General features: G+C 39.9%; 1 protein-coding gene across 5 annotated transcripts in view; it reads left to right on the plus strand.

Annotated features, from left to right (window-relative positions):
* Nucleotides 1-16,165, plus strand: part of smap1 (small ArfGAP 1) — a 190,508-nt gene that overhangs the window by 53,382 nt on the left and 120,961 nt on the right. For 2 of the 5 annotated variants that reach the window (XM_049600392.1, XM_049600393.1), the window contains exons 5-6: nucleotides 5,006-5,074; nucleotides 13,451-13,522. The exons of 1 other annotated variant lie outside the window; for it this stretch is intronic. In XM_049600392.1, the coding sequence (XP_049456349.1) occupies nucleotides 5,006-5,074; nucleotides 13,451-13,522 (141 nt within the window). The remainder of the gene's footprint in view (nucleotides 1-5,005; nucleotides 5,075-13,450; nucleotides 13,523-16,165) is intronic. 2 more of the 5 variants (XM_049600394.1, XM_049600395.1) reach the window with 2 other exon arrangements.

Genomic DNA, 16,165 nt, shown 5'->3' on the forward strand with positions numbered 1-16,165 from the left:
CCCACCCGACATGGACTTTTATGCTCTTTATATTACATTATTGCCATGGTTAGGTTTACACTGGAGTTAGTTGATAGCCTGGTACATCTTATACAGATGCTAAAGGTTGCCTTGTGCGTCAGAATCAGACGCTGATGACTGCGGACGAAGCTGCTGTATTTAACGCCCTGAGAATGAGCTGGCTGGCTAGAACTGTGTAGTCCTGGTTCCACACTCCTGAATGGACAACCATACCTTCAGTTTTTTTTTTTGTTTTTTTTTTTAGCCATTAAAATACTCAGCCTGGGCACTCCTTTGCGTCTGTGTAAGACGCATGGGGTTTTCCACAAACTCGTCATTATTAGACACTCAGAGTAGCACACATATCAAGGAGTGCAAAAGTCCACTTATGGTGGGTGGGAACGGTGGTTGATTGGTGCAAGAAGCGCAGGACTTTCACCCAGGAGTCCAAAACATTGGTTTGTTCAAACAGGGTTTGTTCCACTCAAAGGCTGGGTGTTTTTTAGCAACATTCGCATCTGTTCCTTATCATAACCAAGCAGCTTTCTGCCAAAACCTAACTGCTGATCCCCTTCATACTGCCAGTTCCTTCTGTGATACAACGCAAAAGACTTAACGGTAGTGTATGTTGATATAGACAGTTTTAAGTTTTCCGAGCGTTTAAATAACCAGACTTGTTTGGACGAAAAAAGGAAGGAAAACTGTAAAATAATTCCAAAGTGTTCATTGTAAACCTCCACCACAGTGAACAGCCCAACCTTGCTGTTCAAATTTGACTTACCTCAGCTGTGGACGCTGAAGGTTTTTCTATGTAATGAGGTATTATTTACAACCGTAGCGGTGCACACACTTTGAACTTAACTTCAAAATAAAATTTGTAGCTTATCTGTTCACGACCTTCCTGATAGTTTGACTTATATTTTGCATTGCATATTTCTCTACCTGTTGGAACTATATTTCTCTACCTGTTGGAACTAACTATATCAATGTCTGCACATTCCAAAAAGTCAGCAATTACTCTGATAAGTACAATGGGCCTGTTAACAATACAACTTAACTACAAAAATAAAACCGAGGTTGTAATAAATTGGCCATTTTGTACATTCTTAACTTCATCAACGCCTTCAAAAAAAAAGTTAAATCCTTATCTAAGTAAACCAAATTACCATATTTCCATAGTGTTACAGTTGATGATTTGGGACAGCTAGTTTCTTGTTTTGAATCATTAGGTTGGATTTTTGAATTTTTCATTTTCCACCAGTGTGTAGAATTTTTTTGTCATTAAAGCATAATTCAAACTTTTTAGGACTGTGAAGTTATTCTTTCATAATTTTTCTTCAGAGTGTTGTCCGTTCAGTTTTTACCTCTGTCACAGATTGCAAAAACATACACATTTAAGCTTTTTTATGACTTGATTACTTTCACTATTTTTGGAAAAATCAGTCTGTTCATCCTTTGTGTGGAGAGGCATTAAGTGCAGATGACACACAAATCTTGAGGGATGTAGCTAAAGCTGCGGTGCATGTTGAGAAGCAGTGAACAGCCAGATGGCAAACAATAGATGAGGAAGCGATAAAGACAAGGCCAGGGTAGCATCTGAACTGTTTAGTTTAATCTGTTAACTGACATGTCTTGTTACAGGTGGGAAAGATTTAAATTCTGTGGTGAAGCAGTTGATGGGATTTTTGTCAGATTACATTGGTATGTTTTTGAAGACAGACTGAAAATGGCAGTAATTATTGTACAAAGTGTGTTCATTTTTTTGATGATGACGACCTGCTTTTATGATAGATTTTGTGTGCACCAAGATGTAGAGGGCATAAGGCAGGCTTTTCACCTTCTTAAAAAAACAATACTTGGTTTGAATTCTTTTGAGTCTCCTGAACATTAAAAAAAAAGATCTGCATGCAAATGTGATTTTGGGAATTATGTTTTCTTGACTTTCTTCTTTCAGTATCGCCTTCCTGTCTCCATTTATTCCTCTCAGTCTTGTTGTTTCTCTATCCATCTGGTACTGTGATAATCTCTGTCAGTGGAGAAATGCATATCGAGCTTGGCTGTCTTACATCTGATACAAGGGAAACGTCTGGCAGACACACTTTTAAAGCTGCAGTAATCAATATTTTTTATATTAACTGATCAAACGATATGAAAGGGATGTCTTATAAGCCATTTTTAAATAGGAATTGTGCAAATTTGCAGGAAAGCTCAATCAGTCTTCTTTCAGCATTGGTATGAAAACAAAATCGGGGAGTGCAGCAAAACGCTGCCTGCCTACTTTTGTTTATACAGAATGCACCTTTTTCGGGGCAATGGGGGGCGTGAGCAAGTGAGTAACAAAACGTGTAGCTTAGCGTGTGAACAGTGACCTGCTCCGAGGGAGGCCGTGGCTGGTCAGTCCTTCTGCGATTCTCTCATAAGTTGGCCCTTCCTTCACCGTTCCCGTCATTTGACAGTTAATGGCCTCTTTGTTTGCAAGGGCAAGGAGGGTGCATAATTCCTTGTCTCCCCAGTTGCTCATCTTTACTGTAGTGTCTGTCAGGCTTGTGTTTCCCTCTTGCTACTAGTACTAGCTGCACATTCCTGCTATCAGCTGTTTCCTGTTTATCCACTGCCAGTGGGTTGCACGTGCCGCGTCATCAACAGCTCCTCCCACATGTCATCAACAGCCCCTCTCAAGGCGGAAGGGCACCTCGTTCTTTTTAAACCAAAAAGGTTCCGCCAATATGACTACCCTACGAGGCGGAAAATTTGGCACCTCAGATCAACTTGCCAATCTGCCGAAAATCTGTCAGTGTACAGGGTAGCCCCCTTGTAGACAATCCCCCTAGAAATTATTCTCTGAACGCTGCAATTATGCTTAGCTTTATGATGCTTTTTAACCCCTTTTTGCTCATTGTTCCCATTAACAGTAAGGGGATTATCAGTTATGAACTGCACAAAACAAACTTAGCAACCACGTGAAGGTTTTAGCACATTGTTGCTCAAAGTGCAGCCTGCGGGCCACGGCAGACTTCAGAAAGGTTTTGTGTGGCCACTAAACATTATATGAAATGCATGCATTATATGTCATGCTGTGCCCTCCTAACAAGCATCTATCAGGTTAGGGATGAAAGCTTGTAGAAAGCTACGGGTTGTATGGCATCTTGTCATCAGTGCTAGTGCTGTTAGCTAAAGTTAGCAATTTCTGTGGACAGCTTGTAACTGCACTTTTTCTGTGTGACTCGTATCTGCAATGATACGCTGGCTCCCTAAATTTGCACGCAGTCATTGAAACTTTGAACACCCCTGATCTGGGTAATAAAGAGCCAGGTATTTTTCTCAGGAGCTGGTGGAGCTCAAAGCAGAGCTAAAAGAGAGTAAATATTGGGCATAAAGACAAAAATAAAAATTTTAGAAAATAGGCTTGGTTCTATCTTGATGGCTCTTAATTTGAAACAGGGAGTAGCAGGCATATACCCAGTCACGGACTTTCGTTCACCTTGACTTTCACTTACAAAGCTGGCCCGTTGTTGCGGCCCAGCCCAAAAGCCATTGACCAGTACTGGAGCCAAGTTCTGCTGATAACGATAGTTTGTAAAACAACCCAATGGCGCAAACTACAAGCAGAATTTTGTCATTGTGGTACATTGTGTAAAACGTAATACTCATTAACATTTAAAGAAATGTAAGACTTGTGTTATACAAACATGACTGTTCCTCAAACAAACTGATGAGGTGATTCTAGCTTTCCTCTGTCAAAAATTGTCATTTCAAACACGGCTGGCTAGTTAGCTATCTAGCTTGCTAATTCCACCATTTTTTATGCTAACATTACAGGAGTTCTAGACAATGAGCTGAACAAACTTGTCACTTATCTAAAGGAAGCAATGTGCTTTCCTACACTGTGACAAAAGTGTATTGATGAAGCACTACATTTTACTTATTGAGCAACTGGCCAGTTAGCTATGTGGTTTGCTAATTCCACTGTGCTATCATGCTTGAATACAGCAAATATACTGGGGTATAATAATACATTGATTTGGATTGATATATCAGTAGTGATCACTAATCTAATATTATCGATACAAAGTGAAAACATACACCTTTATTTTGAAATTCCCATGACACGTCTGTGTCACCATTTACGTCCCAGCACACTTCCTTCTCACACATTCAAACAGTGCTAGCAGCCTAGTGCCAGACAGCCAAGAAAGAGACAATGACGATATCAGGAAATATCGGATTGTTGTCCAAAGGACCGATATAATACTTGTGATTATTACCACCATTATTAAATAGTGAGCTTTGAAGGTTCTTGAACTTGCTGTTTCTCCCTCTGTTTCTGGAGAGACAGAAAATGATTCCAGGTTTAAGTGTTTTTCTATAACATTAAATATTTATATCTTCATTTATGAAGTTTGAAAAAAAAAGGTATTTTTAGGAGGTGTACACTCAAAAACTCAACTAATCTGCTCCATCAGGACTGTGTCGGAGTAGTCTGATCACATTTGACAGTGGCCTGACTTTTTTGTTTTAACTTTCTGTTTGATCACCGTTTCCTTCTCTAGGATACACTTTGATGAGCAGAGAAATAATAAAAAAAAAAAGCCTTGTGAAAACAACCAGCCACTGTTACTGAAAGACCACAGAGTTCAATTCAAGCCTGCTCTCAGTCTGTCTCACAGGTCAACGGCAGGTTAATAGAGGTCATCCCCACACTCTATAACCGTGTATGTGTGTATGTGTGTTTGTGGGCATGTGAGACGCTCTTTTGACACCATTCTTTCTGTGCAGCTGTGAGGCTGAATATAACCTTGGCTCGCAGCATCTACTGAAGCGAAGAGTACTCCGCAGTCGAGGAGAACATCCTCCTCCATTCCCTCTAATTAACTCTGCTCTCTCTCTGCTCCTCGTTCCTCTCTCTATTCACTCTGTTCTCCTTGTTCTGTCTGTCTTCATTTTTCTTCTCCTCTTCCTCCCTTGTCTCTGTCTAACCCTCTGTCTGAAATTCTCTGTCTTCCAGCCGAAGTCCTCTGAAGCTGCTCCTCCCTCCACCTCACCGTCCTCCCAGGCTGACAGGAGCAGACAGGAGGTGCAGTTCTTTGCTGTGTTCTGTGCTGTGGTGATGTTTTGCTGTGGTTATGTCTTGTTGTCTTGTAGATATGTTGTGGTATCGTCATCATGTACTTTGTCACTGTTTTGTTTGGCCTAGTGAAAGGCCAGAGCTGCAGATTGTGTGACTTGACTAATAGATTTTTTTCCCGATACTCATTTCAGCTAATTTATAACATAAATTAGCCGACAGTATTTGGGATGGAGCCTGACAGTCTTTCATTTTAGCCTCATAGATTATTTAATCATATAAAACTATGTCAGACAGTTTGACAGCGGAGGAGGTCCTGTGCTGTCACTGGGCCTGAGTCACAGTCTCTAGCTGTATTCAGACAGCCATGCAAAACAAGTCATACTTTGGTCAAAGATGTCCAAGGAAGCAAGAGATCACATACTTCTTTTTGTCATTTGTCTCAGTTTATTCAAGACATCCACTAGATATTCTGTCTCAAACATTACAATATGAAAATTACATTTCAGACGATCCACAGGTTGGGTTAAAGTTTGATAGTATTTGGTCAAATCCAGCATCAAATCACCTCATTAAATCCACCTTTTAAATCCCTTATTAATTCAAAGTAGGTTTAACTTTTAACAGTAGCTGAAGATATGAATAAGTTAAACTCAGTAGGGTCTTCATTTTTCCACACAGACTCTTTTTATACACTGCTCAAAAACATCAAGGTAACACTTAAATTACACATCAGATCTTGATAAATTCATTCTTCAAGTTGAAAATCTTTAATGATGTACATTGTATCATTTATTGAGAACAAAATGACATAACAGTGGTCAATGGAAACCACAATCATCAACCCACTAAGGGCTGGCTTCAAAGTGAAACCGAAAATCAAAGTAAAAAATTGAAATCACGGGCTGATCCAACATGAGTGAATTTTATCACGTCAACTCATGTAACTCAGTAATGTGTATGGCCTGTATGCGTGCCTGTATGCACTCCCAGCAATGTCTGGGCATGCTCCTGATAAGTCGGCAGATGGTGTCCTGGGGGATCTCCTCCCAGACCTGGATCAGGGCATCAGTGAGCTCCTGGACAGTCTGTGGTGATACTTGGCGGCGACAGATGCACTGACACATAATGTCCCATAGGTGGTCAATTGGATTTAGGTCAAGGCAACAAACTGGCCAGTCAATGACATCAATGCCTTCGTCTTCCAGGAGCTGCTGACACACTCTGGCCACATGAGGCCGGGCATAGTCCTGCACCAGAAGGAACCCAGGGCCCGCTGCATCAGTGTAAGGTCTGACAGTCGCTCTGAGGATTTCATTCCGTTACCTAACATCAGGGTACTGTTGGCTGTGACATGGAGGTCTGTGTGACCTTCCAAGGATATGCTTCCTCAGACTATCACCGCCAAACCAGTCATACTGGATGATGTTCCAGGCAGCATAACGTTCACCATGGTGTCTCCAAACTCTTTCATGCCTGTCACATTTGCTCAGTGTGAACCAGCTCTCATCTGTGAAGGGAACAGGGCGCCAATGGCAGACCTGCTAATTCTGGTGTTGTCTGGTGAATGCCAGTTGAACTGCATGGTGGTGAGCTCAGAGCACAGGTCCCACTAGAAGATGGAGTCTGTTTCTGACAGTTTGGTCAGAAACATGCACACCAGTAGCCTGCTGGAGGTCATTTTGTAGGGCTCTGGCAGTGCTTCTCCTGTTCCTCCAAAGGAGCAGATACTGGTCCTGCTGCTGGGTTGATGCCCTTCTACGGCCCTGTCCAGCTCTCCTTGTCTCAAGGCTGGTCTCCAGGTGTCTCCTCCATGCTCCTGAGACTGTGCTTGGAGACACAGCAAACCTAGAGGAGAATCAGTCAGGAAGGATAAGGAGAGAGCAGCTGTCTGTGGCCACCACATGTAGAACCATTCCCTTTTTGGGCCCTGTCTTGCTTTTGCCTCTCCATTGCACCTGCTGTCACTTTCATTTATACCAAAGCAGGTGAAACTGATTCACAATCAATTGTGCTTCCTAAATGGACAGAGTGATATCCCTGATGTTTAACTGACTTGGTGTTACACTGTGACCAGTAAGTGTTCCCTTGATTTCTTTTTAGCTGTATATATATTTTTTTATCTGTATTTTTATCTCTTTGCCTTTTTTTTTATTTCTCCTGTATTTTGCCACTTTAATTGTTATTATTTAGTTATTACTGTTATTATTATTATTATTGTTAATTTGCTACTTACACACACTAAGGCAGAAACATATACATACAATCATATCCTATTATCCCATATCCTCACACTGCATGAAGTATTACCTTTAATCACTCTAATGTGTGAATATACAAAGCTCCCCCCTCCCCTTTTTAGAATAAAAAATAACTTATGTATTATTAGTAGTAGTAGTATTATTGTCATGGTTATATTTTTATTGTCTTTTTTTCCTTCTCTTTTCCCTATTTCTAGGCTGGGCTGGTCTAGTGTCCTAGTAAATAATTAAACAAAAAATAATAAATGTAAAAAAAGAATAATAATTATTAATAATTAAAAGATCTCTCTCCACATGAACAGGTTCCCTATGGTCGGGGGGTGCTGTTCAGGGTGGGCAAACAGGCAACAGGATGCCATCTTCCTGGTGGCGGTTAAAAGAGAGAAACTGTTGCCACAATGCAGCATAATTAGAAATTTTTGAAATCACTACCCCCATTGCCCCTCTACACTTGCATACACACACTTACACACAGAGGAGTCCTACACAACAGACTGCCCAGCACCTTCTGTAATACATCCCACACTCGAGGATTGATCCATGGCTCTTTCTGTTCTTTATTTTACATTGTACCCAGTGCCTTGTAGGTTAATTCTCTCATGTCATCCATGTATTAATTATGCCATGTCTCACACCATTGCTTGTTTCTTTAACTAAAAAATAAGGAAATGAATAACTAAAACTCAAAGATCTGTAATTAGCCTCTGTTGGATGAGAAGGCAGAAATTCTGCAGTTTTAAATGGCAGCCTCATTAACCTGCTACAACCTGAAAATGAGATGAGCAGCAATAAAATGAAATGTTGATGAAATAATATTCTGACTTTTACCAACCTTTCTTCACTAATTTCTCTAATACTGGGGTCCCAAAGGCAGGACTATTAAGTTGATAAGCACAACTTAAAATACTGACACACTCAGTGACATGGTAGGGTTTCTTGTCCCTCCACAAATGATCTTCGACTGAGAACACATTTGCCCAAGAAGAGCTGAAAGTTTTATTTTATCCCTCATATATATTAGCTAAAGCCATTTGTAATGTTGATTATAACTGGCAAAAGTGACGCTCAGTGGCTGAAAATGAGAAGCCTGCCACCTGACTGTTTTATACATTACTCTTTGCTGAAAAAAAACAAGGAGAGATAAAAGCTTTGAGATTAATTAGCGCCAGACCTGAACAAATCTGTTGTTTTGCCAACTGTGAACCTTCTATCAGAACATAACCTTACCCACAATACAACATAAATGAGGTAGCATTCCCTTGAATTTATTTTGCTGCACTTCAATGCTGTGGTGTTTTCAATTGTTTTGTGTTGTGAGATTTTTCTCTTGTTTTGTGGTGTTGTCTGCTTCTCTTGTAGTTACCTGGGTCAAACAAGGTCAAATTATAAATCTGGCATTGTTAACTTTGTCCTTGGATTTATTTACACACTGTTGTATCTATCCAAGTTATAGCAACGAGAGTGTTTTTTATAATTTGTTGGTGTATAGACCTGTGTCGGGTCAGAAATCACTCCCTTGTTCACTCATTCTCTATTCCCGATACGAGGGGTGTACCTGACTCAGAATTATGTCAGTCGAATCAGATTTGGCTGTTCAATACTAATATTCCACTAGTCGTCTTTTTTTCCTCATAGAGTTTGAGAGTTAGTACGGGGTTCAGCGGGACATTGAGTTTGACAATGACAAACACATACTATAGTTAACAAGCTAACTATGCTAACAACAGGTCGAAAATGTGCAACAATATTTTTTGTTGACACTGAGCTGTAAATTTACCACTTGTACACAGGAGGCAGAAAATTACATGGTTTTGGAGGCTTATGGTGCGAAGCCTCTACTCTTGCAGGCAGCTGACTCCATTTCCACAGCTGCCTGTACCAAAGAGCAGTATGAAAGTGCAGAGCGCTCACTCTGCAGAAAAATCGGGACACCAAAACGGCTCCAGAAGTACACTGCACACAAGGGCTGCACAATTAATCAGAAAAAAAAGAAAAGAAAATCACAATCTCAATTCATACGTGTGCAATCTCATTTCTAAATGACACATTTCACTTTCTCCTATTTCTCTATGCATTATGTCATGCTGCATTCACATCTTCTTATAGGCCTTTCCCATTGTCACTTTTGGCTGCGTCTCATCACACCAAGCCATGGTAGTTTGCGTTTCCTTTGTCACTTTTAATATGGCGAGCTGCGCAGACTGCTACCTCTGTAGTAGGTCCCACCCCCCTCCAGGCAGCTAGCAGTGACCACAGCAAATCCCCCAAACGTGTGTGTTACGAGACTCAACTCACCTCTGTCTGTGCAGAAAACCAGAGAGAAAGCGTTTTTTTTTAAAGTCTCTGTGTTCAGCTCTCAGTACTTTTGTAGCTTGTAACGGAATGTCTTTGGTTTGGAGTTTAGTCTCTCTCCTGTGTCTCTGTTTAGATATCTGCTTTGATTTACAGTTTAATGTTTGCTTTCAGTTGTCTGAATCGTGTTTAATTAATGCTGATGAAAACCCAATGTTTCCTGTTTTGGCTGCTTCACAGTAAAAGCTATTGAATAGCAAAACAACGTGGGACTTTTATTGTAAGAAATTTATAGGAAATAAAACGGTCACTGTTTTACAGTCGCTTAACTTAACACAAGTGCATCATATAATGGTCAGTGTGTTATTTATTCTAAAGCTCTAACTTTACATTCCATTTTTTTTATATTCAGCACAATTTACATTAGTCACTTTGATGTCCTTAAAGGGAAATTTTGGTTTATTTTAACCTGTCTCCTATCGTCCTAAATTTGTTTCAAGTGACTAGTGACATAAAAATAATAGTTAGCATGTTAGCCGTTAGCCTAGATACAGCCGGGGCGCATAGTAGCGTCAGACCTGTTAAAACGTAAGTGAACGGACATACTTTCAAGTGCAAAGTTAGTCTACTAAACAAGCTTTTTTTCCACAAAGACCGCCTCTTATCGTTAGGATAAATGTCAGAGAACATATAGAAAACGACATGTAAACGTGTTGTCTTACCTTACCAGTGTGGTGCCATGTTTGTTTACCATTTAGCTCTGCTTTCCAGAGTGCGGCTGAAATATTGCGAGAACAAGCAGCGATCTCATAGCTTGCCTGAAATCTCGCGAGCTCTAGATAAAGCCCAGCTGGATACTAACGTTACTCCAGGTGGAGGTGTCTCGTCCTCGGTCACATCCAGACCTTGAAAATAAGGCTGCAACCGGTCCCATTCCTTGCAACAGAGGCATTCCTCTTCTGTGGGCATTGGGGCACAGCATTCACAGGTACACCACCAATCTCCAGAGCTACGCAGCCTTGCAGCAGCCATTCCTCCCCTCTCGTCCTCTACCTGTTGCGCCTCTCTCTCTCTCTCCTCCTCCCTTCTTCAATTTCATGAAGCTCTTCGTCAGTGTATTCTGGCTCAAATAAATAAGGGCGGCCATCAAACTCTGCAAAATCAAAATCCTCCTCCACAAAGTCAAAGTCTGGCAAAAAGTCAGCCATTATTCTATAAATCTTTCATAAAATAAATGAATGAACTTTTCAGGCTACTGTCCGGTTCTGCCTCCCAGCCGTTGCTGCTTGTTCTCGCGATATTTCAGGCACAGTATGAGATCGCTGCTTGTTCTCGCGATATTTCAGCCGCGCTTTGGAAAGCAGAGCTAGATGGTAAACAAACATGGCAGCACACCGGTAAGATAAGACAACACGTTTACATGTCGTTTTCTATATGTTCTCTGACATTTATCCTAACAATATGAGGTGGTCTTTGTGGGAAAAAAGCTTGTTTAGTGGACTAACTTTGCACTTGAAGGTTGCCCGTTCACTTACGTTTTAACAGGTCTGATGCTACTATGCGCCTCGGCTGTATCTAGGCTAACGGCTAACATGCTAACTATTATTTTTATGTCACTAGTCACTTGAAACAAATTTAGGACGATAGGAGACAGTTTGAAATAAACCGAAATTTCCCTTTAACTAAGGAAAGAAGAGACCTGAGCGGGGTTTTTTGTTACAAGAGACTTCACGTTCACATATCAAAGTCCAGCACTTTGATATATGTTATATCATGCAAGTCAAGCACTTTGGTATGTCTTATGTTAATTTCCTCTGCATCTCAGATATGTTTTTTTTACACCTGAGCATCTAAGAGTGCAGTAAATGTTTTTGCTGAAAAAGTAAGAATCGTGAGAGAACTGTGATCTCAATCTTTAGGGTGAAAAAACATAATTCACATTTTAGCAAGAATCATGCAGCCCCACTGCACACTGACTGGCTATAGAAAAACAAAAACAAAAATAAAGCAAAGCAAACACACACACACACATACACACACAAAAACGACTGCTTGACTTGAAGCAATTTCCGTCGACTGAGGGTTCACCGAGTGATGATTCGGATACCTGGCTTTCAGAGTACAGCCCTACTCAGTAGTTAGTGAGTTATAGTATGCAGCTTAATGAGATTTTGGACACTTTTTTTTTTTTCATCTATCAAATGCAGCACATTGCAGGAATCTTAACAGACAGTCACTGTTCCATTGTTGATTTCTTTCTATATAGGGCAGATATTTCACACTCCGAATTTAGATGGCAGGTGGTTTCAGACACAGCACTGGTGTTTAGAAGTGCATCGCCCAGCTCTACCAACCAGAATCCTTTGCACCTGTGCACAGGGCCAGTGCTCAGACGCAGCTCAACTGATTAAATAACCAAAGTTAGAAACATAGCCAACATGATATGTGAATGAGGATCCCAGCTGTAATTTGCTGTGTTTTATTAGTAATGGTCAGATGGGAGTATAATAGCCTGCTAATGCTGTTGGAGCAAATTGTCCAATGCTAGCCTCATTAGCTCGTAGTTAATAGAGTTGGAGACTTGGTGCCTGCCAGAGCTTCAAAGATAATACACTCAAAACTTGCTGATGGATATGTCAACAAAAAATGCAGCCAAAATATAGCTGGTGTGCTGTGCTGTAGATGAATAACAGAGACTTTCTCTAATACTGTTTATGTGTAAATTGTTGCTTCCGTTTCACTGACATGAAGTCTCAAGAAAAATTGTCAGAAGTTCAAATCCAAGCAGATATAAAAACATTTTCCCCCTGCGGCGAGCCTTGACATTTGACCCAGGCTTTCTGTGTGTGACAGTTTTATACTGTGCTTTGTTTTTCTTTTTTTATGTATTTCAGTCCATTAGTCTGAAGTCAAAAAACCACTGACCTAATACATGCTCACAAAAGAGCACAAAACATAATGACTCTAGATCATGATAAATATACATGCTGATTTTCATCATTGTAAATATTGATGATTATGTGGTATTGTTTATTGTATTCTCAAGACAAATAAGCATCATAAATAACTATGCACATAAACAGGCAGTAAAGTAATTGCATTGAGAATAGAGACGAAGGGAGACACAGAGAGAAACAGACTGTTATTGTTACCATAATGGCTAGATTTTAGGCTTCACCCGCTAAGCTAAAGCTTTTCTCTCTGGCATCCTGACAGTCATTAGCTAAAGCCTGTCGGTGGCTGGCATCAGAACCAGCTCATTTACATATAACAAAGCAAGACGGAACCATTAACCTGAAAACACTACATCAACTCTCCATGCGCTAATAATGTCTGCACATTAAATCTGCATTGTGAGTGCATTAAAATCACATTAAAGAACGAGATGTAATTGTTTTCAACCTGCTATGAGGTACAACAAATCATTACCATTAGGCCTCATGTTTCCTCCCTCAGAATATTATAATGGTTGTCGAATGGTGATTTAATGAAGAAAAGTGTCTTCTTTCTGCATGCTTAAGCAGTATTATATGCTAATTATGGTATTGCAGGACAGAGACAGAGACTCAGTCATCACTGTGATATACTGTTATATTGCTGAAGTATTTTGGTGCATCTATTGAGTGATACAGAAATTCATTATTAAATTAGATTAATTATGCTCAGATTCGGTCAGATTATATGAATATGCATTATTATTGATATCAGTGTAGGCCATTTTGGCCTAACATTACTGTGTGTATGCGGGTTTAGTAGATGCTATGACACAAATTTATAGTATAGGTTGTATATGCTATATGCCAGTGTTTTAGACCATCTTTTCTCTCCACAGAAGGAGCGTGAAAAGAAAAAAGAGGAGAAGAAGAAGGATGCCGACAAAGTGGAGAAACACAACAACACAAAGGTACAAGTGATGTTCACAGTGAACAGATTACTTGTGACCTGGAAAACAGTCATTTGTCAAAGGTTAAAATTCTTATCTTTGATTTGACGTCACCCGTGGTTACCTTGGTAACAGCAAGTGTAGTTTAATACTACAGGTCCCAGAATTCTGGAAGCAGAAATAGAAGAGTCAGGCAAGTGGTGTGTCTGTTTATAGCAGACGTGGGGGCGTCAAGTCACATGACTTGACCTGTGTCAGACTTGAGCCGCAGATTTGGGGACTTGAGACTTGCTTGACTATCAATATAAAAAACTTAACTTTGACTTCATGACTTGAGCCTTGACTTTGACTTGAGACAGATGACTTGAAAGGACTTGACTTTTCTTAAATAAATAGATGGAGAGGTTATGTTTTGTTTTTTAAACATGATTAGGTGATATTTAATTGCAATGTGGGCAAACCTGGCAACCCACCAGGACACGACAGACCAGCAAAAGCCAACGCATGAGGCAGCTGTCAGGGGCTAGTGAAAAAATGAAACATTTTCGATTGAAGGATTATGTTGCTGATGAGAGTAATAAGAGAACAGCGATATGTAAGGTCTGCAGCTCAAAAATCAGTTACACACCATCCAACTTTATCAGTTACTACAGAACCTACCCTGAATGGGTCTTTTTAGCTAACTTATTAGCTTATTGGCTGCTCATAAGTGAGCTCGAAAGCTAATGTTAAACCAGATCACCATAATTTCATACAACTCCACAGGTGACTTGCTTTACATGAACAATGACTTGACTTGTCTAGCTTGACTTATAGCGGAACTTGACTTGCTTCATTCTCACAACAGTAACTCAGGACTTACCCGAGACTTAAAGGTTAAGACTTGAGACTTGCCTGTGACTTGGACGTGAGCAAGCAAACTCATTTTGTTTTAGTAAAGAATTTGATCAATATGAATTGGACCACAGTCTGATTTCATTCTGATCAGATAGCCTACAAACCATTTCTGATCTGAATGACAATAATTCTTCTATCAAGATACACTGACTCATTTTTTGTACTAACACTACTGCACCGTGTAACTAATGTTACTTCTATAATCCAACTGATAGGTTAACACTACTCATTTTCTCACAGCTCTTAACTTACTTTGCTTCTTTTCTGAGACTGGCCAAAAAAAAAAAAAAAAGCGGAATGTCTCTGCCACCCTTACTCTTGTTCATGATGACTCACTGTGAAATTACACATGCAGCGCTAACATTATGAGAGACACTTCCAATTTCAAACGTCACGCAGTCTTGTTGTTAGCTAGCCAGCTAGCTATTATAAAGTGGTTACATTCGGTGCAACACTGCAAAACAATAACCATTCATGACATCAAAATTTCATAACACTTTACGAAATCACAATAAACAGTTAAAATATAGCCTGCGTAACGCTCATATTACATTCTCGTTTTCCACTTTTATTCAGTGATGAATAGAGAGACAAATTTACATTGCCTGCCTGGAACGTTACCCATACAGCTGTCTGGCATCAACGTTGATGGCAACCATGGCATCCAGCCTTGGCATTCTGCTACCACAACTCCACTTGGACAAACCACACACAGAATTGCAATACTTGAACCAATTGTAATAATAACGGGGATTTGTTATGTTTAGTTATAATTATGATCATTACATTATTTCGGATGTTGGTATGTGATTGCCTATCGTAGAATAGCAATGAAAAAAAAAGTTTTTTGTTGTTGTTGTATTTCAGTTTCAGTTATATATCGGGGGGGGGGGGGGGGCATTTTGGGCATATCTGAACATTGGGGGGGACGTGTCCCCCTCAGTGTATATGGTGACTACTGCCCTGTGTTAAGTGAATGAACAGTAAACAGGTGGGTTGATACTGATGAAATAATATAAAAAATGCTGTATTACATATAGCATCGTTTCCTGTGAATCCCCTGTGGGTGTTAAGGCAATTTAAATTCAGCAGTGAAATGGTGGACCCTCCCACTGACAATGAAATCTACTGTACAGGAAGATAGTTACAGAATGTAAATTAATTGAAAGGATATTTGTGAAAGAATGCTGACCATAAACAGTATCCAAAATGTGGTCTGAATTTATGAAAATCTTATGTTAATTTTTGAATTATTGAATTGACATTGATGACAAACACAAAAAAGAGCTCAGAATCAGTTACTAGTAGTTACTGTAAAGCTGGGCTTATTGATATTGTTAATATCATAGCGATGAACCAGAGTTTTATCAATGTCCGACCTGCAGTTTTCCTCAGCTCTGTGGAGCATTTTAGCATCTTTTTTTTTTTGCTTGTTTTTTTGTTTTCCTGCTAACAAACATCACTTCCAGCCACAGAACATGGCAGTTTTCAGTGAAGAAACTCTGACAAACACACTACTGTGCCAAACAGTAGCACCAAACCAAGTTAGTAACTAGCTGTTGAACATAGGGGAGTTTTTAGTAAGTTAGAATCCAGATTTTTTTGTCAGCAGTTCAACAGATGAGAGCTAAAAGTTGCTGGATGTGTGGAAAGGCAACTGTCTGCCAAAATGTTCTTAATTCTTAATTCTGTTCTTAATTATAAGATGATACGTTATAGCACTAGAAAATATCCCACCCTCTTGCATCTATAATGTGTTACAGTACA

This window comes from Epinephelus fuscoguttatus, linkage group LG16, assembly GCF_011397635.1.
Source record: "Epinephelus fuscoguttatus linkage group LG16, E.fuscoguttatus.final_Chr_v1".
Taxonomy (NCBI): Eukaryota; Metazoa; Chordata; class Actinopteri; order Perciformes; family Serranidae; genus Epinephelus; species Epinephelus fuscoguttatus.